This window comes from Fringilla coelebs, assembly GCF_963513975.1.
Source record: "Fringilla coelebs genome assembly, chromosome: 14".
Taxonomy (NCBI): Eukaryota; Metazoa; Chordata; class Aves; order Passeriformes; family Fringillidae; genus Fringilla; species Fringilla coelebs.
The window spans coordinates 4,694,689-4,719,183 of NC_140040.1; the positions used below are offsets into that span (position 1 = coordinate 4,694,689).

General features: G+C 42.4%; 2 protein-coding genes across 2 annotated transcripts; one reads left to right on the forward strand and one right to left on the reverse strand.

Moving 5' to 3' along the window:
* Positions 1-1,272: 1,272 nt before the first annotated feature.
* GCSH (glycine cleavage system protein H) lies at positions 1,273-8,928 on the forward strand. The gene is made up of 5 exons (XM_084215084.1): positions 1,273-1,407; positions 4,796-4,875; positions 5,847-5,910; positions 7,468-7,599; positions 8,168-8,928. The coding sequence occupies exons 1-5, from the start codon at positions 1,287-1,289 to the stop codon at positions 8,263-8,265; spliced, it is 495 nt and encodes a 164-aa protein (XP_084071210.1). The 5' UTR covers positions 1,273-1,286; the 3' UTR covers positions 8,266-8,928.
* Positions 8,929-14,197: 5,269 nt separating this feature from the next.
* LOC311159317 (protein phosphatase 1 regulatory subunit 3E-like) lies at positions 14,198-21,920 on the reverse strand. Its single transcript, XM_084215313.1, has one exon. The coding sequence runs from the start codon at positions 21,786-21,788 to the stop codon at positions 20,832-20,834; it is 957 nt and encodes a 318-aa protein (XP_084071439.1). The 5' UTR covers positions 21,789-21,920; the 3' UTR covers positions 14,198-20,831.
* Positions 21,921-24,495: the final 2,575 nt, after the last annotated feature.

Below are 24,495 nucleotides of genomic sequence, written 5' to 3' on the forward strand. Positions count from 1 at the left end.
ATGTTTTAAATAAAGTCAAGGGAGATTAGAACAAATGATATGGTTGATAGAATACAATATATATTTAGTTTTTCTCATTTACTTCATCTTGAAATGGTCGGTGTCTCATTGTGTATACCAGGAGCTGTATGGGAGCTGGTAAGTACACTCCAGGCTCCTGTAGAGAGATTTCCATGGGATTTGACAGCGAAAATTTCTGTAGGGTCCATACTCATCTGGGGTTTCTCTCTGGATAAAAATATTGGCCCAATGTTTTGCTTGGCAGTCACTCATGCTCTGCTGCAAGTTGGCTTATTTCCTCAAGTAGAGATTCTGTCTTGCAACTGGCCCTAGCTTCAGCAGAGACTGAATCCACTTTGGGTGTGCACCTCTGAGTAACTTATTTGTTATTATTTCAGGCTTCAGAAGAAGAGGAGATTGTTGATCTAATGCTAATAAAACTCTTCAGTTTCTTTGGGATAAAATGCAAGAAGGAAGAGAAGCGGGTCACTGGCGAACAACTGGAACAATCTGTCAGCGAGTGAAGGAAGACCACCTTGAAAAGTCACATTGCTTGTGGGCAAATTATTTACTTGTTTGCTATCAGCTGCAGTGGTTAGACTTACGTTAGAGACTATAGGCTTAGGTTATTACAGCTTCTGGTTAAAATGGGTTACCCAAAGGAATGGCTGGAGCTGTGTCAGGAGAGGTTTGTGCTGGATATTAGGAAAAGTTTCTTTCACGCAGAGGGTGTTCGGGCACTGAACAGGCTCCCAGGGAATGGGCACGGCCCCAAGCCAAGGAGAGCTCATGAAGCGTTTGGATAATGCTCTCAGGCCCATGTGGGATTGTTGGGGTGCCTCTGCAGGGCCAGGAGCTGGACTTCGATCCTTGTGGGTCCCTTCCAACTCAGCCTGTTCCGCGATTCTGGGAAAACGACGCGGTGCTCACCCCTAAAGTGCTGCCGGCGCGTTATTCTGGAGTAATAGCTTAGAAATAGCGGTAACCCTAAGGCGAAACGTCCCACGTGCACTTGCTGTAGACTTGGCGCCTGTATTTATTTAATAAACACCGAGCGGCTGTTGCACTATCTGGCTAAATCCTCTCCGTCTCCGCCGCGGCGGCGCACGGAACATGGCGGCTCCCATCCCTCAGGGGCCCGTGCCCGCTGCCGGCGGGGCGCGGAGCTGAGCCCGGGCCGCTCCCAGGGCCCGCAGATCCCCGCGGGTCCCCTCGGCCACCGCCGGCTCCGCCCCGCCGCCATCGCCACCTCCCGCCGGCACCGCCCCCGCCCGCCCCCGGCAAAGATGGCGTGGCGAGCGCTGCGGCGGGTCGGGCCGGTGCTGGCGCCGCGCTGCCCGCTCCTCTCGCTGCCGCCGCGGGAGCCCGCGGCCCGCAGGCTGGGCACCAGCTCGCTGCTGCTGGCCGGTGAGTGGCGGCCCGAGGGAGGGAGGCGCGCGGCGGGCGGGCGGGACGGCGGCCCGATGCTGCGGGGAGCCGGCGGTGCCCGTGCCCGGGAGGGTGGGCAGGGTGGGCTGCGGGGCTCGCCCCGGTCCAGCCCTCGGGGAAGCCCTCGCCAGCCGGGACTGGGTGCGCGGAGCGGCCGGAGCGCCGGTCCCGCTGGCGGCCCCGGGCGGCAGCCGTCCTCTGTCCTTCTATCCCTCCCTCCTCCCCTGCCTCCCGCCGCGCCGTGTCCCGGCGGCGCCTCGGAGCGCGATGCTGCAGCCGCCCGGAGCCCCCCGGTGTCGGCGGGGCCCGGAGAACCTCGCAAGATGGCTGAACCCCGAGCGCCCCTCACCTGGCCCGGACGCTGCTGGCACTCCCGGCCCCGCTCCCACAGGAGCAGCTGCACCTCCGTTAGTTGGCCAGAAACTTTTACCCTCATCCCCGCACTGCAGTTTTGAACAAAGCTGCTCAGTCCCTTCTGGTCCCAGACAGAGGCTTCGCAGGGTGGGCCGAGCGGGGAGCACAGCAGCTCGCCCGAAATAGCGGATCGCTTCTCCCGGGATTGCCGCTCACAAACGGCTGATGTTGGCTCCACGGAGCACCAGCAGCACCAGAAAGGGGCAGGGGTGGGTGTCTGGCGGAGGCAGAGCCGCAGCAGGGACTGGCGTGGGCGCACAGACAGACCCGGCCGGGCTTGCAGGGCCCTGAGCCGCTCGGGGCTGCACAAGTTTGGCTCTGGCTCCTGTGCAGCCACAGCTGCACCAGTGGCACGGCAGGGGATGGACTCTGCATCAGTGCTTGCTGTGATTTTGCATTTGGTGTAGTTAATTCTGAAAGCATCTGCTGGTGTCAAAGCTCTTTTTGAATGGAAGTTACCCACAAAAGTCTGAAAAAGAGAATCTGTGGTACTCTAGCAAATAGAAATGTTTAAAAAGTGGTCAAGAAGAGGAGGAGGAGAGTAGGCTGTAAAAGTAATGACTACCACTAAGAAGAGCTCATCCATTTCTCTCCAGACTATCTTAAACCTACCTGTTTAATTGCCTTCTGCTGCAAGTGGAAGAAATATTATTTATTGTTCATTACTTGCAAACTGAATCAAGATCTAAGCTGTTTTTCACTATTCTGGCCAATGTACCCATTGTTTTTCTATACACATCACTCGAAGGAATAACAGTGCTTTTGTTTGAGGCAGAGAGGAAAAGTTTTGTATGCCTCTTTATGGAGGTGTGAGTTCACTCTTCAGGTATATATGAAATACTTAATAGAGGCAGGTTACAGTAAATGAAGGGCCAAGTTCAGTGTGTGCTAGTTAAGCTGAAACCCAAGTCCTGTTGAAATGAATGAAGCTAGAGTAAGTTCAGCTGCTCTTCTGTAAAAGAATGCAGAGAGAGATTTGGTATGCATTGACATTTCATATTCCTTTAGGTTGATTTATTTAATGGGCTGACCACATAAGCTCAAAGTTCAAATTTTGAGATTACTTATTAACTGTTTTTAATTTGACCTTTACTTTATTTGCAGTGTTTTTTGTTGCATGCTCAGAATTTTAATTTTTCACGTTTTTTTGTTTTGCTTTGTTGGTTTGGTTTTTTTCCTTCTTTTGTCCTTCAAGGAAGTTACATGCTCTTCTAACTGTTCAGGACATTTCACTGCTGTATTACAAACTGGTGTGAAAATATTTTTTTAATAGCCTTGTTTTATAAGCAGATTCCATACACTGTTATTATCCTGAATAAAAATGTACTGCTTGGCTTCTTTGTGCTGTGCATAACATCACTAATGTTCAGCTTGAGTTTGAGACTTGTCAGTTGTCATTCTCCATCCTTACGGTTCATTACTCATTCCCAGTAGAATTCCCATGGGTTCAGCATCTTGACACTAAATGACTTGAGACATTTAAGACTCTGTTCATTAGAGTGTGTCATGAGGTTTCTTTAGTTATAGAAAACAGTGCTAGATGAAATTCTGGGGATTTTTGACTGGTAATTCATAGGAAAATACTTCATGTTTACAGTTGACTCGTGTTTGTTTGTGTATTATACTTGTCAACCCATGCGTTGTTATACTGAGCTCTGTGAAATTTGGGCCCTATCTAAGACAAACAGTTTTATCTGAGACTTGCTAGTCTTGAACTTTTCAGACACAAGAGCATCACTGCAAGTGAAGAAGCTTAAAGACTGCCTGGAAAGATTTTAGCAGGTCTACAGTGAGAGCTTCTGTTTTCCTTTATGTACAGTTTTAGAAAATACACAAGGAGTACACCACCAAGCAGGTACAGAACTGTAGTTTCTCTGGTGTTGCCTTAAAGAGTTCAGCCCACAGGATGAGTTGAGAGGAGAGCTGAACTCAAAGGAAGGTGCAGCTGTACTACTGTGGCACTAATCCCTCAGGGAGCTGTTTCAGAAGTTACCTTTTCCAGTTTTTGCAACATCCCTTGTCTTACTGGATGGGTGCTGCAAGTGGAAAATAAAAATACATTAATTAAAATATTTTTTAAAAAAGGGCGTAATGAGGCATCTATAGGGAAATTGTGTAGAAATGAGAAAATGGACATGGCAGGCTGAAAATTCTCAGAGTAAGAAAAGTTCCAGGAAAAATGTTAGCAAGGAAAATGTTGCTTACTTCAATTACTTCTTTTGAAGTTTCTCCATATGACTATATCAAAATAATTGCTTCTAATAAAGCTGTCTTGAATCTTCCAGATCTGGAAGGAGAATTGTAACCTTGATGTGAAAGAGCAAGGTTTTAACAGACCTATTTTATAGAGATACAGAATAACTACTGTGTTCTTTTCACAGTAACAATATTAACAGAGAGCAAAGTCTATTAAGTAGCAGTTGTCTGAGTTGCCTTATTAATTTTTCCTGTATTAATTTGCCTTAGTAATACATAGAACTGTGCCAGCTTTGCACTTTAATGAGATGCTGTAATGCTTACAGGGTTTCTAGAGTCACCAACACTGGCCTTCCCAGCCACAATAAGTAGTTATCAGAAATAATACTAAATATGTTTGAAAAGCCACTGTGCTATCATAAGACATGTATAACTATGAGTAAAATACACATCTAAGCTTTAGATTTGGATTTTTGTTTGAAGTAGAACTGCTCTTTTTGCTCCTGTACTTTGTCAGTCTCCAGATGGTTGCACAGGAGCTGATAATACTCTGAGCAGGACACCCAGTGAGCCTCTGCCCTGTCACTGAGCGTGTTCTCAGCTTCTCTCTGAATTGCATGTGCTGGTTAAAATATTTTCCAAGAAAAAAGAACAAACTCAGTGAAAAGCCCCACAGTTTAAGGCTGCAAATGTGTTACTGTGTTTAAGCAAGCAACATGTCACTTCTTTCTGAAATGTCAGGTTTGTTTCCTTTTAGCCCGCAAGTTCACAGACAAGCACGAGTGGATATCTGTGGAAAATGGCATTGGAACAGTAGGAATCAGCAATTTTGCACAGGTATTGATCCCTCTGCCCTTGCCCAGCTCTGCAATATTTATTTATGCTTAACTGCTCTGTCCTTGCTCTTTGGACATTTATGGGGGAGTTTTTATTGTTTTAACTGCATGTGCGACACAGTGAGCATTATTTGTGATATTTGTGCCACCTCAGCATTCTGATAAGGTCTTCATGGCCTCAGATTGAACCTGTGAAGAGCTGAACTTGGTGGGAGACTTCAATGTTCAGGTCTAAGCCTGGGCAGTTCGTGGCTGTGTGAAGAGGACATTATGTCTGCTTTTAGGTCAGATTTCCTCCGAACACAAATATGGTGAAATCCCTCTGGCTGAAGAACAGTTGTGAACAGATGTACATTTTTACTCTAGGACAGGAATTCCTTTGGATTTTTTGTTTTCATGCAGGTACTTGATTTGGAATAGTCACAGGCAAATTCTGGGCTGTATGTGAAACTTAAAAAGGAATGGGACAAGCTACCAATAAATGGAATTAATGTTTCTCAGGACAAGCAACATTTCTTTTAATCTCAGATTTCTGTCAATAACTGATACTCTCTGGTCTTTTGTGAGATAGGGTACATGTGTCAGGGAAGAGTTGAGCCAATTTTTATGGTGATAAGGGTCCCAATTAGGTCAGTGAGGAGGAACTGTGTGCTAACAGCTCTCTGTAGCTGATGCTAAGAAGAGCAGCAGATGTTATTCCTCGTTCTTCCAGAAGAAATCTGCATATAAATTGAGCTTGAGAGTTATTAGCAATGTAATAGAGAAACAATAATTTGGTATTTGGGGCATGATAACACAACAGTTTATTCACATTAAGTGTTTGCTAAGAAAAAGTGAAAAATATGCAACGAATGAGAACAATATTTAGAGACAGAGAATACTTATATGCAGATTCTAGAGTTACTGCATCAGTTCTCTCCTGTATGTAGTTTTGCTTAAGTATGCTTCTGATGCTTTTGTTTTTCTTTTAAGGAAGCATTAGGAGATGTTGTTTACTGTAGTCTTCCAGAAGTTGGGACAAAATTGAATAAACATGGTAAGTTTCAGTTCTAGTTGCTCATGAAGTGATTATTCTACTCATCCCACTCTTCCTTTGCAAAGATAAATTTTCTGAAATAATATTTATAGTTATTAATACCATTATGAAGCTTTTGTATGCAAAATAAATTCAGGTATTTCTACAAGAGACAGCTTTTATTTTGAATTCTTTCAGACTGTGCTTAGCAGCAGAAAATACGTGCTTTTTAAACTTTGAAGATACTGATTCAAAAATAAAGCATTAAAATATTTTTGTGATAATTTTATCTATGCTCTGTTTTAAAAATATTTATACTTTGATCTGAACACTTGCAACACTTGCAAGTGTTGATTTGTAATTCTCCAGTTATGCGCTTTGTGAGTTGCATGATGTGAAATTTCTAATTTATATCAAGGTCCAATTTTTCTATGAATACAGAGACTCAGTAATTTTGAGGTATCAAATATGATCACACAGTTTTTGCTTGTTAGTGGTGTACAAGTTGTTACATTCTTCATCATTCAATAATGCAACTTTTCCTGTTAAAGAAAGTGAACATCAAGAGGTAGAAATAAAAAGCCTTTTCCTGTATTAATGTGGAGAGCTGTAGTACATGAAGAAAAAATTGTCATTATTTTGAGACAATTTTCAAAAAAGAAATGGGGGTTTATGAGGTAAAGTAGAAGGCTTTTCTTCTGCCATCCTTCTTGTGGAATAGATCCCCATCACACTGTTTTGGCCAGATCTATTACATTGAATGCTGACTGTTAGACAAAACATCCCTCTGTGGAGGATTTTAATTAACCAACTTGTAGTTTTGCTTTATTTGAAGGAATTTCATTTCCATTTGAGTTCTTCTCTTTTCTACTCACTCTGGCCCCAGTCTAATTCCAAGCTTTCCCAGAACAAGTTGTTCTCAGATCCCTTGTCCTGGTGCCTATCTACTCTGTGACAGCTCCCTGTTCCTTCAGCCTCTGTCTTGTTTTGCTTGTGCCTGAGAGCTGCTCTGGATTAACATTGCTCCAGGCACCATTTCCATAACTCCCTACAAAACAGGAAAAAGGGAAGAGCTGCTGGGTGCTTCCAGTGTGGGGCTTCTGAATACTAATGTGTGTTTTCCAGTGAGTACAGATATAACACTTGGTAGTGTTTCTGAAGGAAAAATGGGATTGCTGAAATTGTGGCTTTGTCGATTTTGTAACCTAATTACAAATAAAAAGGGCTAAATTGTAGATAAAAGGCATATTTAAGTCTCTTGCAGCAAGAGCTGGGTGTTGTTCCTTCTAAGACAATATCATGTGTGCTGTGGGCTTCAGGCAAAGGATTAACCAAATGGAAGGAATTCCTGTCCCTTCTGTAGTAGCCAGCTAGCACAAATTCCCCAGAATTCAGGAGCATAAACACCAAATTTAATACTGCTGATGCTTGTCATAAAGTGGGTGACTTCAATCTGTTTTCTTGCACAAGATCAGACATTTCTTCACTGCTTGGGTCATCACCAGGATGTCAGACTGAACAAAGGGAAGTGCTTTGTGTTTTCACCTTAGAAACATTCAATCATATTCTTTGTTTCAGATGAGTTTGGGGCTTTGGAAAGTGTGAAAGCTGCTAGTGAACTCTACTCCCCTCTCTCAGGAGAAGTGACTGAGATTAATGCTGCCCTTGCAGATAATCCAGGGCTTGTCAATAAATCCTGTTATCAAGATGGTAAGATGTCACTTTTATCTTTGAATAATGAATAGTCTGTGGATTCTTGCTACTATAAATGGCTCTGCAATTCCTGTCCTTCCATTTTAATGGTGTGGAGACTTAAATGGAATACACTGAATATAGTTCAAGCCCAGTAAAATTTAATATAAAGCATCACAGTGTCTTCTTTGAACAGCTGTTTTACAACATCTTATTTTCAGATATACACTGTGGCTGAATTTAAATCTATTTGCCTTGATTGCATTTCTGGGTTTTGGATCTTGTAAGAGTTCATGACACTGAGAGGTCAAGCTCCTTTATTCTTTTGAGGCAGCATCTCCCTATGCCACTGTCACAGCCAGCACTAAATTGCACAACTGCTCTGACTCAAAAGGACATTTCTTATGATGGGTTGGTTGTTCATTTTCTTAAATACTGAAATGTTGTTTTGCCTGCCCAAAAACCTGGCTGATTCTCCAGTGATCCAAGGCTGGTTGTTCCTGCTGGGAGTGCTTTCCTAAGGCAGTAACATGAATGAATTATTTTTGTAGGATATTAGCAATTCTTTTTAATTTCCTAACTACAGGTTGGCTTATCAAGATGACTGTGGCAAACCCTGCTGAACTTGATGAACTGATGACCGAAGATGCCTATGAGAAATACATAAAATCCATTGAGGACTGAGCTGGAATAATGAAATAAATTCATATAAAATATCTTAGTGTAGTTTGTCTTCAATTAAGGAAATACTGAATATCCAGTTTTGGCAACTTGAAAAACGCCACTTAAGATCACATATACAAGACTATAAATAATTACAGTGATACATGTGTTTCACATCTGTGTACCTGTGAGGGTTTTTTATTCTGTTGTCTGATTTGTGTAACTGCAGATGTTATCTATAATATTTTTAGAAACAAAAATATATAGTTCCATAGATTCATTTGACATCAAATTTAATAACAGCAGCCTTAACATGTTAATTTTGTCATAGGCACATGACTTTTCTCATTACCTGGCCTATAGTTTTCCCTTAACTACTTTACTATTGCTCCCAAACCACTGAAAAGCAGTGTCTTCCTAACCTACTCATGTTCTTCTTTCTTAGGGTTAGAAAAATGATACCAAAAAAGAAGAAGCCATATCAACTACCTCTTTGAGTGATTTTTATTTCTTTACAGAACTTATTAATCCTTTGCTTTCCTTTTTTTTTTTTTTAATTGTGTAATCAAATAGTTCTGCCTGAGAGGCAGGGGGGATTGGGGCTGTCTTCTTTCTGTGCTTTCTTAGTGTGCAAACCTCCTACAGTGATTGTTTATCAAGGTTCTACAGTGGATTATTTAGGCTGTATTTTTGTCTAGTAAGCACTACCTAAGTCACAAGTAATTAAGGAATTAATTTTACATCTTTTGCCTGGCAATTGTGGTGATTTCAGCAGAGCAGGTACTTCTGGAAGTTGTGTGATCAGCAATAGTTTGACATATCATGTATCTGTGTGTCTGCATTTAAGACCAGGTACCAAGCTGCTCTAATGACACCACAGGACTGAACCCCAAACTTACCCTTTGCAAACCAGTGAACTACAGCAGCTGATTCCATTAGACTTAATATTTAATGAATCCACAAATGTGAACTCAAAGTTGATGTGACACCTGAACTTTAGGAAAACGCAATAGTACAGAGGAGTTTTGGTCTAAAACTTTTCCCCACAATTTTTAAATGGTTGTTAGCAGCTAAGCACAAAATGGGAACAAACCCCAATGATTTAGGTTGATCTAAGAGGAAGCAGGGGAATGCTTAATTCCTGTAAGATGACTAAAGCAAAACTCGTATTACTTTGAAAGTTCCTTCTTTCTAAAGAAGTTGAATCACTGACCTTCTAAAGTGCATAAAGACACTGCTGGTAATATAGAAACCTTTCTAATGTATAAAAAGAGGGTTTCTTTTATGATCTGAAGGGATGTCAAAGTAATTGCTCTGGTGGTTTTTGGGTTTCAATCCTAGCAGCAAGCCTTTGCTGCACAAGTCACACATCAAAGCCCTGCCAAGAGAGAATCCACTGTGTGTTTCATCTTCTCCACAGGAGTTAAACTGCAAAATGAGTAAGAGGAAAGAGGGAGTTTTACTGTTCCACAGGAGTTCTTACTTGGCAGTGGCTGATAAACAGAAGGCTCTTGTAAACCTAGTGTAAATGTTTTAAAAACCCTCAGTCCTTATCCATTATTCACAGTTCCATGCAGTATTTATTGTGATAACATTCAGGGCTCAGAGAGCTGGGAGCTCGGTCCTGGCTTCTTACAAACTCCCTGCCTCTATTTGTCTTTTACCCCCTGTGCACTTTGGAAGGAAGAGAGAAAGTTTGTTTCAAGTACAATAAGTGTAGGCAAATGGAGGTAGGAATGTTGGAAATGTTTCTATTTGATACTGTTTCTTTCACCAGCTTTTCTCCCACTCGGCTAGAGAGTAACAGGCCCCTCATTATTTTCCATGTAACACGTGACCCTTGTTGATCTTCCCAGAGAGGTTAGTCCAGAGTATTTTAGTGCATTTTTATACCATTTTCCCTTAAAATGTTTGTATTCTTTTCTTTTCATCAATAAAATAGTAATGTCTGTAGTGACCTAGGGAATCTGGGGAACAACAAAAGAAACCTGGTCTCTTCTCAAACTTTGCCCATTTAAACTGTATTAGCAGTTTACATACATCAGTGTGGATAAATGACAGCTGTCTGGGAAAAGTACCTGAAACAGAATTCAACCTCTCTTTCATGGTGTACAGGTGGAAAAGTGATGTTCTGTTGCTTAAAGAGGAGGACCAAGAACATCTCTATCCCTAATTATTTAAAAATTTTATAGAAATTTAAAGTGACTTATTCCTCTTAAAGTGGGAACAATAATACTTAGGTGATTTTTGGGTTGCCTTTTTTTTTTTTCATGTGGTTTATGCCAAGAGCTGTGGTGTTCTGTGGTTTAAGACAAGTTATGTCTATTGGACCAAATATTTTTATACCTTTTTACAATTCATTCAACTACCTGAATTATGCTGCCAAAACAATGTGTTCTTCCTTGTTTGATGTCTGCTACCCAAGCAGAGCTCCAAGCAGCTCATGACTTCACTAAGTTCAGCAGCAGCAGGAAGCCTCAGGCAGACTGCAAGAGCATGAATGCAGCACTTGCTGACATGAATCCACAATGAATGTGTTTATCACCATAAAAAGATGGAGTGAATGTGCATTACCTTTGGTCTATGACACAATTTTAAATGCTTTTGTATAAATTGTTGGGGAAAACGTCAAACTTGTTCACCAGTATGTGCTCCTACAGAAAATTAATAAAGGAGGTGATTTCTTACAAAAATAAGCACTTCATCTGTGACATGTTAAGAACTTAACAATTACAATTACAGGATAATTTATATACATTATAGATTCAATATAGAGAGATTTGGTTTACAGCAAGTTTTAATACCACAACCAAAAATTACATCTCTTTATCTCCTGGGGGTTAATTATATCATCACTTTTCTTTGTGCCAATGCTTCCTCACTGTTGCACAAATACCAACCCCTTTATCTCCCCAGTTATCTATCTGACTAATAGAAGCTAAACTTGGAACTAAGTTTTTCAGTCCATATTTTATTTTCCAAGATTTTTATTGACATCAGTCCCCAAAAGCTTGAACACCTTACATTTGGTCTGCTTTTCAGCCAATTGGGTGCTCCACCTCTCTGTGACTCTTGGGCTTTTAATGTGTATAAATAGAAATCGTGTATTTATTAGGTCTTACTAGAGAGAGAAAAGAAATATCAATGTTTAAAACTAAGAGAACTAAAATACATCAAAACACTGCCAAGTGTTTTGATGAGCATAAAAGAAGGGCAATGTCATCTTCACTGTCATTAAATTAGCAGAGAGACAATCTGTTAAGCAGCTCTGACTAGAAGTGCAGCAAATCTCAGTATCCAATGCTTGCCTGAACTGGTGTCTGCAGACAAGTGATGGCCTGTGGCTAAGGATCCTCTTTCCTTTTCCTTCACACTGGTAGGTTGGGAATCTAAAATCTCCCCATAGAAATGGTTCCCATCACTGAGTTTTAATCTGCCAAACTGATACAGAAATGACATGACATCCATCTTCAGCCCAGCTGAGTGAATAAACTGAACTGCAGCAATCAATCAACCTCTGGGCACACGAGGCTTTTCTGCTGTGATGTGAGGAGCTCACACAGCAAAGAGACAACGGGAACTGCACCACCCACACTAAATATTCTGGAGAAGAGAAAGAAAACCTGAGACTATCACAGAATTATTTAATAAACACAGGTCACCGGTGGAAAAAATGCTTCAGGTCGCAAACGGTGCTCTGTCTGAAATGAATGCAATTAAAAATAGGAATTATCGCCCAAATTCACCACACGGTGGCACTTGGAACCTTGGAGCCGGGGCAGGGAGCTCCCGGGGCTGCAGGCTCAGCGCAGCTCAGGGGCCACGAACTCGCCCAAGGCAGCTGCAAGAGCAGCCAAAAAGATGAAGACACCATTGAAAACATTTAAAACACACAAACACATTTCTCACAGCACTGCATGTAATAAAGAAATTAACTTAAACCTCGTTTCGGTGTACCCATCGTCATGTGACTGAACTGATGGAAACCAGCATCCTTGGGGATTCTATTTGCGGGGAACAGGAGCTCATGCCTGTAAGGCAATATGAAAACACTCTCGAGCAACGTCCAACCATTGCAAATTACCATCAAGATATGCTGCAGATGGCAAAGACAAATTCTGAGAGCAGCTTAGGAGTGTCCTTGATGTAATTTTCTCCACTCTCCCCACAGTGCTTGAGACAATCACTCTAAGAACAGTCCTTGGCAGGAGGACTGACTCTGTGGTATCTGGATTGCTTAGAGTTTGCCCACAACATTGATGTCTCTCTCTTCCTGACAAAGCACTATTCAGTCACTTCAGACCTGATCTATTTTAATGCAGTACAAGTATCCTACATCCTTGGCTATTAGGCTGTTTTATTTGTCATTTGTTTATAGTGTTTAATTATTTATGCTGTTGAATGTATTTTGTGTAAGGAGCATTTAAATGCAGGTACAGCATTTGTACCTTTCTCTGCCCATGAAAGTCAATCCACAGGACAGGAGAATGAGTCTGCACTTCTCAGGACACAAACTTCTGCTTTCTGCCATCACCTGCCTCCCTTCTTTACTGTGTGGGTCTGGATCAAGAGAAAATGACAAAATTAAGTGTTCTTGGCAACTCCTGGCTGTTCTGAGAAGTTCTCAGTTGTGCCACAACTGGTAAGGCAAAGCCAGTGATAAAAGGGGTGTAATAGCACCCTTGTACAGCTCCTTTTTCCTGCAGTGTATCACCCTCATCCACAATGATTATTATTATTATCATTAGCAGTAGCACAACTGTCTGGATACTTCACTAATTTTAACTTCTGTTATTAATAAGACTGTCTACAACATATAATTCTGATTAATCATCAGATGAATTACCATAGTCTTATACTGTCCCATGGAACGGTGAACTAAAAGAAAAATTAATCCAAGAACAATGTAAAACTACATTAAACTTCATTAGAATCTTCACTCAGAACTGTAATCTCATTACTTCAGGACCATTCAAGTATAACAGCAGTTTAAATTCAAAGCAAAATCCTTACCAAAAAGAAATCTAAATTACACCCTGTGATTCTAACTAATGCAGTCTAATATTTACGTAATGGTACGCTAAGAAAATAGTTCTGGATTCTGTAATTTATGTGGGCTAAGAGTTTATTTTTACTTGAACAGAAAGATTAGATGGATGTTAAACCATGAAAAATTTCCTCTGGAAAAAAAAAGAAGAAAGGAAATAAATCTAGGGCTAATATTAATTACTGCACCCTTCCAAAGAAATGCATACACAAAAATAAAAATATAATTAATGAGACAGCTAGGCAGATGTTTCTGAAAGAGGATAGAAAAATAAGTTGTACCAATTACATGAGAACAAACAGAGAACATTTTTTCTCCTTGTGGCTAAATGGCTTTTATCTGTATTATAAAAAAGGCTTAAAAAGTATTAGTTAAAGAAAAGCTGAAAACTGTTCTTGGCATTGCAAGAGAAGATTCTGAATACTAAAAGATTGTGAATACTAAAAGATTGAACAGCAGCACATTGTAACAATTCAAGAAATAAATATTTCAAAGTAGGCGATGAACAGAGAAAGAATATTTGGAAGAATGCTTGAGATGATTTAGCTGATACAGGGACAGCCTCAGCTCTGCAGTTCAGGCAGCCCTTCCTCAACCACAGAGTGCTGAAATGGGGCTGAAATGGTGCTATTGAAACAAGACAATAAAACCAGCCATGTACATTTACATGCACTCCCATCCCCTCACCAGAACTCCTCCTGCAGCTTCCACAGAGAGCACTCCGTGGAGACACCCTCAGGACAGCCTGGCTGGGAATGTCCCAAATACCAGGAGTTTGGCTCAGATTTGCAGGTACATCCCAACATGCACTGCAGAGGTTTTGGAACATCATCGCTTCAGATCCTCAACAAAAAGCACATCATGGTTTGTCGGTTAAATAAATAAAAAAAAAAGTTTATAGTCACCACATGCTCATGATTTGTCTCATTAATCTTTAATGGCAGCTAGAAGGTACAGGTTTATAAATATCTCTTTTTCATAATTGTGACAAGCAGTGACTAGATGCAGTTTTGGTGGAAAATTTTCTGAAATACTGTAAGGCTAGGTAAATTACAAGGCATTATTAGAAAATGTCGATTTTGACTTTTGGTGGTATTACATTAACTTTTACAAACATTAGAAACAAACATTATTTGGTGAAATATAAACATTGCAGAAGACACTACAACTAAAAGTAATTTACTAGTCAAGTACAGAGTTAAGTAACAATTTTTTTTTTTTCAAAATGAAGTCACAGTAAATCAAAGAAACAGTAATAGAAACCTGCATGTTGAAGAACACTCTCCAACAGAGAGAACCTCTGTTTGTGTAATGCTACAAGGGAGGAGTCGGGTTTGTTCAAACCTCTCCAAGAACAGCAATTCTGCCACAGCAATTTTCCTGCAGTACAGCCTGGATTCGTGTCTGGATGTTGGCAGGTTTTGCACCCAGGGTGCCCCTCCATGGAGGAGGCACAGGAGGGTCACAAACATTTTTATACCACAGTTCAGAGACTTGACACAGGAGTAATCCCAGCCAATTTTCATTTGTCTACTTTTGATCGGCTTTCCAAACACACTTATTAGCTCTTTGTGTTTAAAAGCGTAGCAAAGTTTGGCTTTTTGTTTTAAGATACAGAAATACAAAAAAATTTAAAACTCACCACAGTAACACAACTTTTGTCCTAGAAGGTGATAAGTGTAACATGTGAATGTTATGAAATAGTCTTGTTATTGTTATTCAGAGCAGTTTCTCATGATTTAGTGAAGTCAGGTTAGACAAAAACGAGCCTAAAGTTGTAACACCATTTAAGACACACAGTTTCCTTAATGACACTTTTAAACAGAGTATTCTACACATAACACACTGATACATGAACTACACCAATCAAGTTAATCCCTATAAAAACAGGTGCACCATAGAATTGCATAGAAAGAAATCCCTGGCATTAATAGCCTGCACTGGAGACTAGGACTTTCTCCCTGCCTTTCTAGATCAAAGCACATATGTTTTTTAAAAAGCACACCTCACACTTGACATTAGTCTTAGCTATATTCTTTGGAATCACTAGTGCATATGTAATTTCAAGCAATTTTTATACTTCATGCTATTGTTTAATATCTATAAAGTGAAAAAATTGCAAGGAAAAAATTTCCCTGCCTTCCCCTCCATAACTCTAATGTAAAATAATCTTCCTATGTAGCATAAAAATAAAATCAAATCTTTCATCAACAACAGAGGCCTCAAGTAAAAGCCAGAGTGATTAATGAAGAGGATATTCACATGAGATGGGAAAACCCAGGCTCAAAAGTCCTATCTGTGAGGGTATTTTCAAACAGTATTTGTAAGTTGGATAAAGAAAACCTCCAAGCAATAGCCAATGGTTTTATAGCTCAGTGTCTGCTTTGCTCATGGAAGACCTACATTCAAGCCCATACACAAATGTAAGGAAATACTCTTATCACTTCTTTATTTAAGGGCAATTCTCTTCTATCAGCTGAACCTGAGAAAACCTTCACTGAAATAGGTGTGTTTCCCTGAACATGTTCAATTTTGAAATACACCACCATCATCCATTTAAACAAAATACTGACCAGCTCTTCATAAGGTCAGTGGGCTTTGTTTTACAGCAATATTGACTGTATTTACTTCTTGCCTTGAACTATTTATGTTGGAAAATCCTTAATTTTAGTGCTCAAAAATATTTCTATTCCATTAATAATCCTTCCATTTACTCCAAGCATGTGCACATGGAGTATGCACAGGAAACAGAATTGCTGGGGATTTGCCAAAAAGTCATGCAGAAGAGCTGGAAGGTAAAAGTAATTTACTTCAGGTATTCCTTGCACTGAGCACTTTTGTTTTATGATATAAATCCTGTAGACAGATTAAACCCATCAAAAAAATTTAACAATATGCATTTTGCAGCATCAGATAAGTAACAGTAAAAGTTGAAAAGGCCAGGTCTCCATGAGCAGATTTTGTAGAAAACTAGAATTTCTGGCTTCAGAGAAGCCTAATATATTTAGAATGTTTGTGCAAGAAGTGAATATATACAACAAACATATTCTATTAACTGCAGTCACAATTGGTTTTTTTTCACTCAACTACATAAATGTAGAGGTATACCAGGAAGACATATTTCTGACCGACAAATCTTTCACTGTAATGTGGGAAAATGTTATCAAATCCTTCTGGCTGCTATAGATATATGATTTCTGGCCCAGCTAAAAATGTGTCAGGAATTAGGATTATTGTATTTTTGTAAAAATTTCATTTTAATGACAAGTTCATTATTGGACTTGTGGTGGGAGAGCTAAGGAACACGTGAGCTTTTTTTCTAGGAAATGCTGAAAGGCACATAAAAATTTGAATATATGATATGTTCAAAAAATCAGATTCTGAGCATTTCTGCAGGTTACTTTACATTAAAATTAGCAGCTGCTTGCCTGTTGGCATTATGGAAAAACATTTCACATATCTGTAAAGGGATGATGCTCATGCATGAACAGACATTTGTTCATTCAAGTGGTATATTTGCCCCTCACATCTGCTGAAACAACTGAGTGTGCACTTACTCTGTTGTTTACTGAGATACTGAGGCACACACATTCACATCAAAAAGTTACTTACAAATGGTAAAAGGAGAAAGAAATTAATTTACCTGAAATTATGTACATTTAGTGAAAGTAAGTACAACACCTTCAGTTACTGATTTTATGCTAATAAATAATATATTTAGCTAGCTGAAATTCCATTTATGGTCACTTAATAGTCCTCATTTGTGTTAGGATTTCTAATAATTAGGGTAAATCTCCAAAACATTGCCACAGAAGGCATAGAGTCACATGCAAAATCCCTACCAGTTCCAGTGTGAAGCAGCAAACATCCACATCTATCAGACATACAGGACAACCCAACTTGCTGGATAAATGAGCATTACAGTGCCCATAAAACAACATGGCACATTTCATAAAGCTACAGCTTTGCACCATAAAGGACAGACACATTTTTACACCTGCAGAGACATAAGCAATGAATAATTCACTTACAAGGGAAGTACACAACCAAAGGATTATTGCCTTGCCTAAACCATCCAGGTATCACTTGCAAAGGGAGGTGGCATGAACCCCATTCATGCATTTAAAACAATTTTTTTTCCAGAAACAGATTGGTTTGAAAATTTTCAAATATTTAACTTCGCTTGTGAAAGATTTTTCTTGAACAATATTCTTTAGAAATACAATTTGAAAAGATGTTTTGCTCAAGCTCCCAAGAAAATAATTGGTGTCCTGCCAACTTGAAAATTATCCCATTTCAACACAGGTTTTTCTCTTCAAAGTCATTGTTAATGTATTATATAAGTATCATTTGACAGTTCTATTTCATCTCCACTTATCACAGTGCTTCTAGCAAGTATTAGATGGAATAGATGGGCTCAGATTTGAAATCTAATGGATTGAAAACTACATGAATGCTGCCAGTGGAAAAATACTCCCAGTCACTGAATTGAACACATATTTGGAAATGTGAATAAACCTTTCTCAGAAATAAATTCATGTGACAGAAGTGCAAATGTGTAATCGAAGTAGTGCAGTTTTGGCATATACAACTGATAATTTCAAGGAAAACACCTCAGTCTCCTTCCACAGCCTTCATCAATAGCATTCTCTGGTCAAAGCTGGCTGGGTGCAGCTTTCTCTTCCCAGACATTACAATGGAGCTGTCTCTAAACCTCCTACAAGACCAAGTCTTTTACTGGACTTGCACGTGTCTCATCAACAATCTCTGATAAAGTTACTCACAAAATTTAGGTTAAGATCAGGATTAACTGCTTGAAAGCTCAAGAGACTGTTTTGCAAAACACTATCCTGATGTGCTTCAAAAGGCTGAATATTCAGATTTGTGTTTGGCAAAGGTGGCCATAAATTAAAAGAACAATAATATCTGAACAGCATTATAAAGCCCAGTGCTGTCTGCAAAATTCCAGCCAAGAACAACAGTAAGTTCACCTAAGTCATGATCAAAAATAAAGTGAAATACAACAACTTCCTTGTGCACTTGATGCAGGTACATCCACTTAGGTAATCCAAATTGAAAATATTTAAGCCACAGGTGCTAGAAGGAGATTTTAAAACTTTTTTAGAGACTTACATATGCTGCATACATCGAACAACAATGAAAACTGAACAAATCAAATGACAATGAAAACTGCCAATCACTGGGAAATAATTTTGGAGTTCTAGAATTGCTCAGTATTAAAAACATTTTTTAGAGCTGTCCATGTTTTTTAAAGCCATTGAAACAATAAACAGAAAATCCACTTAAAACTTAAGCAAAGTTGCAGCATCAGTTCATCTAAAATGCATAGAAACTACTTTTTTCTCCAAGCATTTTCATTAGTCCACATAACTGCTGTTGGTTCACTCTGTCAGTTAAAAAGGCCAAGCTTTGGAAAGCTACAACACATAAATAAATGATGGTTTGCTATATTTCTACCAGATTTCAAAGTGCTTTCAAATGGAGACAAGTCCTTTTCCTTCTCTCCAGTATTAAGGCTCTTATAAAATGTAAAGTTCAACTAAAAGACACTTGGGCTTCCTTTATCAAATACACCACTTAATATGTTTAAATCATGAACATTTTAAGACCCTATTTGTGCAATTCTAGCTTTATAAATGTGTTTTAGTAACTTACAGGATTACTGTATTACAAGATGGGGACCTTAATATACTAAAATGTGAAATACTCAGTAGATGCTGACAGTGTATTTCTGTTAAGTTTAGTTTCATTAAAAGCACAGGGATTAGAACACTGACTGGAAAATTAAAAACAAGCTACCAATAGCAGCCTTGCTATTAAATCAGAACCAGTAATCTATAGAAATGAAATTAAATATTCTTTTCCCATTGAGTTTCCAGACCTCTTTCCCCCCCCAGAATTTATAAGTTTAATTATTCTGACTGAATCAGATCCTCAGGAGACAAAACTGCTTTCAATTCTCACCAGAGTCAAAAGGTTCTGTGAGAACTCATTACTCCAGACATTAGTCAAGCTGCTTGGGACACTTAACCCTTTCAAGAAACACAAAAATGCAGTTTAAAAAATTGCATTTCCTCCTGAAGCCTATAGAAAATTCAAAACCTAAAGGCCTGATCTTACAGCCCTTCACAACCAGAAATTCACACTGACATGGTTTTACCTCTCTCATTAGTTATATTTGCAGAGGCCCCTCTCCAGCAAACACATTCATGCCTCAATCCTGGAAAATTAGCACCCCAGATTTGGCACCAGCACAACCTGTATTCAGCTGAACTCCTGGAAAAGCATGTTTCAAAAGGAAAATGCTTTGTTTAGTGCTAATATAATTTAAAACATACCTTTGAAGGCAGAAGTCGGTATGATGTGTAATTTTGATTGATATACTTTTGTATGCCAAGGTAGAACTTTCTTTGATTTCTCTAATTAAACCTCACCACTTTTGTAAAATCCATCACTTACTGAAATTATTATGGAGAATTTGGAGCAGGAAATTCAGAAAGCAGGCTCCTGCACTGATACTGTTTAATTAAACTGTCAAAAGGAATAAGAATGAAGGTGTTGCTCATGATGCAGACTGGAATTACGGATTCAACTCTTGTCGTCTCTCGTTCTTTTGGTGCAATTCCACAACTTTCCTGCTGACCTGAACACAAGCAGCTCTGTGGGACCAATCCTACTGAAACAATCACCAGATCCTGACAAACTTTTCCATCAACATACCACATGAATTCTAAACCAAAACACTTTCTTTTAAAAACCTCCCAGTGAGTTGCATTTCAAAGAGGACGTAATGCTTTTTTTTCCCTTTTTTTTTTTTTCTTTCTAACTATGATTAAATACCCGAAACAGGGTTCAAAAGTAAAAAGAAGTAAATCTTTGCTTTAAATCTAATACTTTCACTGTGTAATGAAACACAGCTACGCCTTGGGGCATCCATACTTTTGTCTTTTTGGGTTCAAAACTAATCTGCCCGTTAGCCTGCACTATCTGCCCTTGACCCCTCGGGACAATTAACACGCGCGGGTCAGCGAGGCTCTGAGGGCGGATCCGAGCTTTGCCTGAGCAGGATTAGGCAAATAGCACAGAGGGATGCCCTGTGGCAGCGCCTTCCGTGTAACCTGCTGAGGTGACAGCAGCTCAGCCTGACCTCCGGGGCCGGGAGGATGTGCACTCACCTGCGGATCCCGGTCCTGACCGGCAAAATCCCGCACGTTCCCGGCCCCTGTCACAGGAGCCCGGCCGGCAGCCGCTGCTTTGGTGGAAGCCACAGTGCTCGGGACACTGAGGGGGAACCCGCGCCCGGCCTCCCTGCCCACACCCCGTGAGCGCCTGGGAGGCGAGCCAGGGTTCCCCCCGGCCCCGCTAGTGCCACAAAAACACAAATCACCCCTCTGTAAACACAACTCGGGAGAACTCCGGGCGGCTGGCGGGGAGGCGGCGGGGCAGGCGCCGAGGGCAGCGCGCCGAGCCCCCCGGGAGGGGTCCCCCAGCCCTGCGCGGGCTCCGCGCTCCCCTCGTTTCAGATGAAGTGGATCCAGGCAGAGCTGTCGGGGTCCTGCGGGGGCCCTGCGGCGGGCGGGACGCGCTGCCGGCCCCGCAGCCGGTAGTTCTTGCCCTCGTTGTTGTCCCAGTACTCGGCGCCGGCGACGCGGTAGCGGACGGCGAACTCCAGCGTGGTCTCGGCGGCGGCGGCGGCGCCCAGGGGCAGCAGGAAGGCGAAGCGGTCGGTGATGCCGTCGGCCGGCGCGGGCGGCTGGTACGTGGCGGCAGCCTCGGCGCAGCTGGCCCAGGCATTGAGCGTGTAACGCACCGACACGACCTTCTCGTAGGCGAGGTTGAGGACGCGCACGGCCCCGCGCAGCCCCGCCGGCTCTGCCCGCACCCACTCCAGCCTCACCTTGTGCTGCCGCACCCGCTCCGCGAAGCCGGGGCTGGCGCCGGGCTGCGGCGGGAACAGCGGCTCCAGCAGCGGCGGCGGCGGCCCGAACAGCACCGGCTCCAGGTCGCCCAGGGCCGGCGGCTTCCTGGTCTTGAGGAGGTCGGCGGGGCGCGGCGTCGGCGGCGCGGGCAGCGGCACCCGCGGCAGGTCGGCCTCGCAGAAGAGGTGCACGGAGGTGAGCTCCAGCCCCAGCGAGTCAGCGAACCGCACGGTCTTGCGGCGCGACGGGCTCTGCTGCAGCGCGGGGCGCAGGCTGCGGTCGCCGGGCGTGGGCAGCGACTTGGCGCGGCGGCGCTGCGTGGGGCTGGGGGGCACGGCGGGCAGCGTGGGCTCCCGGCCGCGGGTCGGCGGCGGCTTCTCGCCCGCCGCTTCCCGCACGACGGGCGTGGGCGCGGCGTCGCCGTCGGGGCTGCAGCCCGCCCTGCACTGCTCGGCCAGGCTGCCATAGAGACAGGCGCTGCAGCTGAAGTTGCGCGGCAGGTAGAGCCGGGGCGGCGGCCCAGGCACCGAGCTGTGCAGCGAGCCCGCCTTATCCATGGGGTGCCGGCGGGAGCGGCGGCGGTGCCGGCGGCTGGCGCGGCACCCGGGGCTCCTCCTTTCGGACCGCGGCGTGCGGATGGTGAGGCGGTTTTAGCGCCCGGTCCGCTGGCTCTGTCTCTCGCCCGGACCCAGCGGGATGCCCTCGGCGCTGTCCAGGTCACGGCCGGCCCCGGGGGATGCCGGCGGGTGCATGTGTGCGGGGGCGGCGGCAGGACCGCGGCGCTCTGGCTGCTGCCGCTGGTGACGTGCCGCGGTCAGGCAGCGACACACGCCCCGAGCCATCCTTCCTTCCCCATGGCTCCCACCCGCCCCAGTGCCCGCCTCGGTGTCGCCCTCGCCACGATCCCTAACTACGCCCCGCGGCTCCCCCTTCCCGCTCTCTCCAGTACCGCGGCTACGCCGTCCCTCTCCTCCTTCTTCTCCTCCGCCTCCGCCTCCTCCTCTCCTCGCCCTGTTCTGGGTCTTTCCTCGAGGATCTCATCCAAAAAGAGGAGGCGGCAGGGATTCCCCAGTGGAAGCATTAAAATTCATAGCGGTGCTCTCGCTCGTCCGATCCCGTTACAGAAATAGCTGCGAGAGGAAGAGGCAAAGCCGGGCTCGGGAAGATTACACGGGCCGATAAGAAACAGCTGGCTTGCAAGTTGGATCTCACAGTGTACATTAAAGGAAGAAATCCAGCTGATCTGCTGTAATGCGTTTACAGTACATCTGCCGAATAAAATACACCTGCCGCAGTCCTGCCACGCGTCTCCGTCGGAGGTAAAATGAGCTCCGGCCGAAACACAGGGGGTTGATTGTGTGAAACATAAACCGCGCCGCCTCCTGTCAGAAGAGCGTCTGGAAATTGCTGAGCAATATTCAAATAAATTACATTTTAATGACAGACTCTGATGTAGCCGGTTCAAGGAGCTAAACCACCACTTTAGTAAGCCGCTTCATTCCAGACTTGCTGTAATCTGGGACTCATTTTTAATTAGTAAATGGCATTAAAAACAGTGATCCTACCATCCTGCCAGAGCCTGAGCCTGAACTGTTGACATGTGATTCTGATTTAGCTTCTGAGCAGGAGCTTTTTACACCTCTAGCATTTTATCTGCAGCACTTGGTGTCCCTTTGACAGTCTAGGCAGTGGAAATGCGGCTGATAAGATTAAGAATAGGACAAGTAAACCTGATAAGGACTAAGAGTAAAAAAAAAAAATCCACCACAACGCAGGGAAAAGTTACCCACTGTCTCATATTAGAACAACCTGCTTTAATTCCTTTACTAATAAGCATGAAAATAATTCCTAGATTATTGCTGCTGGCTTCCAAATCTTTTTAATGGCAGATGATTCATAAGTAGAGAAAATTATGCCCATTGGTATTAAATTTGACACCATTATGTGTCATTGTGCCACTGTCTCACATTTGCAGCCTGATTAGAGGTCTTGAAAAATCAAATAGTAACAACATAAATAAGTACATCTGAATTCCTTAGCCCAGAATCTTTAAATTGTCTCACTTGTCCTTTAATGCACACCATGGGAAAGATTTTCTTAGGTCTCTTTCCTGTGTCTCCCTAGAAATGAGTATTTCAGTAAAAGCCCATGAACTCATGTCTGGTTTTTGTCTACTCGTTTTAATATGGGGACAAAAACAGACTCAAATAATTGTTCAAACAGGTATTAAGGCTACATCCTTTTGAATTATTTTTTTTGTAATTTTTCTCTGTCATAATGAACATTTTCTAATGAACTAACACTTGGTTTTTGCTGATGTTCATTTCACTTAAAATCAAGTAGAGAACTTTATTTTTTACATCAATATGCAAAGTCTTTGCATTTTTAGACCACTGTGAAACTATCAGCACAAATAAGCTAAATTGGTTTAAACCAAATTACACATTCAGTCAGGTCTGGATGTTTTTGTGGTATTCCTGGGAACACAACTTTAGAGCTGCTGTATTTTACACAATTGGGGTACCTTTGAAAAATTTCACTTCCCCTCTTCTGGTAATGTTAGTTGCCCAACTTCTTCTTATCATAAACTTGTGTAATACTATTGCTTTTTGGGTTTCTCAGGTCTCCTCTTTCCTTCCACAACCATGGTATTTCATGGAATCAAAAACCCCAACTCCCTTCTTCTCTGGTGGTTGCAGGTGAGGTAGTTCATGTAACTGAGTTGAAAATACAAATTCCTACAAAGTAGTAAGCAGGGAAAAAAAAAAAGCATAAAACCCTAGAAATCACAGTGAAAAGAAAGGGAAAAAACCCCAAACTAGCACAATAAGGTTTTTTTTTTTAGCCAGGTCAAGGCAACATGAGATGCAGGGGCACTTCAGCCTTGTCTCAAGCACTGTCACTGTGTAAACACCACCAGAATTCTCACAATGGTATTTCTCACTTTCTCCTCCCAATCCAAACATTCTCAGCAAATCTCACTGAATCTGAGGATGCTGCTGCTTTCTTTTTACTCTTGCTCACTTGCCAAGTGTGCTGTGGGGACTCTCACCCACGCCTTTCACTTCTGAGGGTATCCTTACTACCAGGCTGGTCTGCCCCCTCTGATGAATTTTAAGATAGATGCAGTAAATGAAAGTCTTGAGCCCTGAAATTTAACAAATGCACATGCAAACATTCCCTCAAATAGCCTGCAGTCTTGTGCATCCTTCTGTGATGTGGAAACTGTGGTTTGAGTTAGAGATGGGAAGCATCGGGCACCGT

Coding starts and splice junctions, on each gene's coding strand:
- GCSH (XM_084215084.1), top strand. CDS start 1,287: ATGGCGTGGCGAGCGCTGCGGCGGGTCGGGCCGGTGCTGGCGCCGCGC. Junction 4,876..5,846: donor GAATCAGCAATTTTGCACAG/GTATTGATCCCT, acceptor TTTTCTTTTAAG/GAAGCATTAGGAGATGTTGT. Junction 5,911..7,467: donor GACAAAATTGAATAAACATG/GTAAGTTTCAGT, acceptor TCTTTGTTTCAG/ATGAGTTTGGGGCTTTGGAA.
- LOC311159317 (XM_084215313.1), bottom strand. CDS start 21,788: ATGGATAAGGCGGGCTCGCTGCACAGCTCGGTGCCTGGGCCGCCGCCC.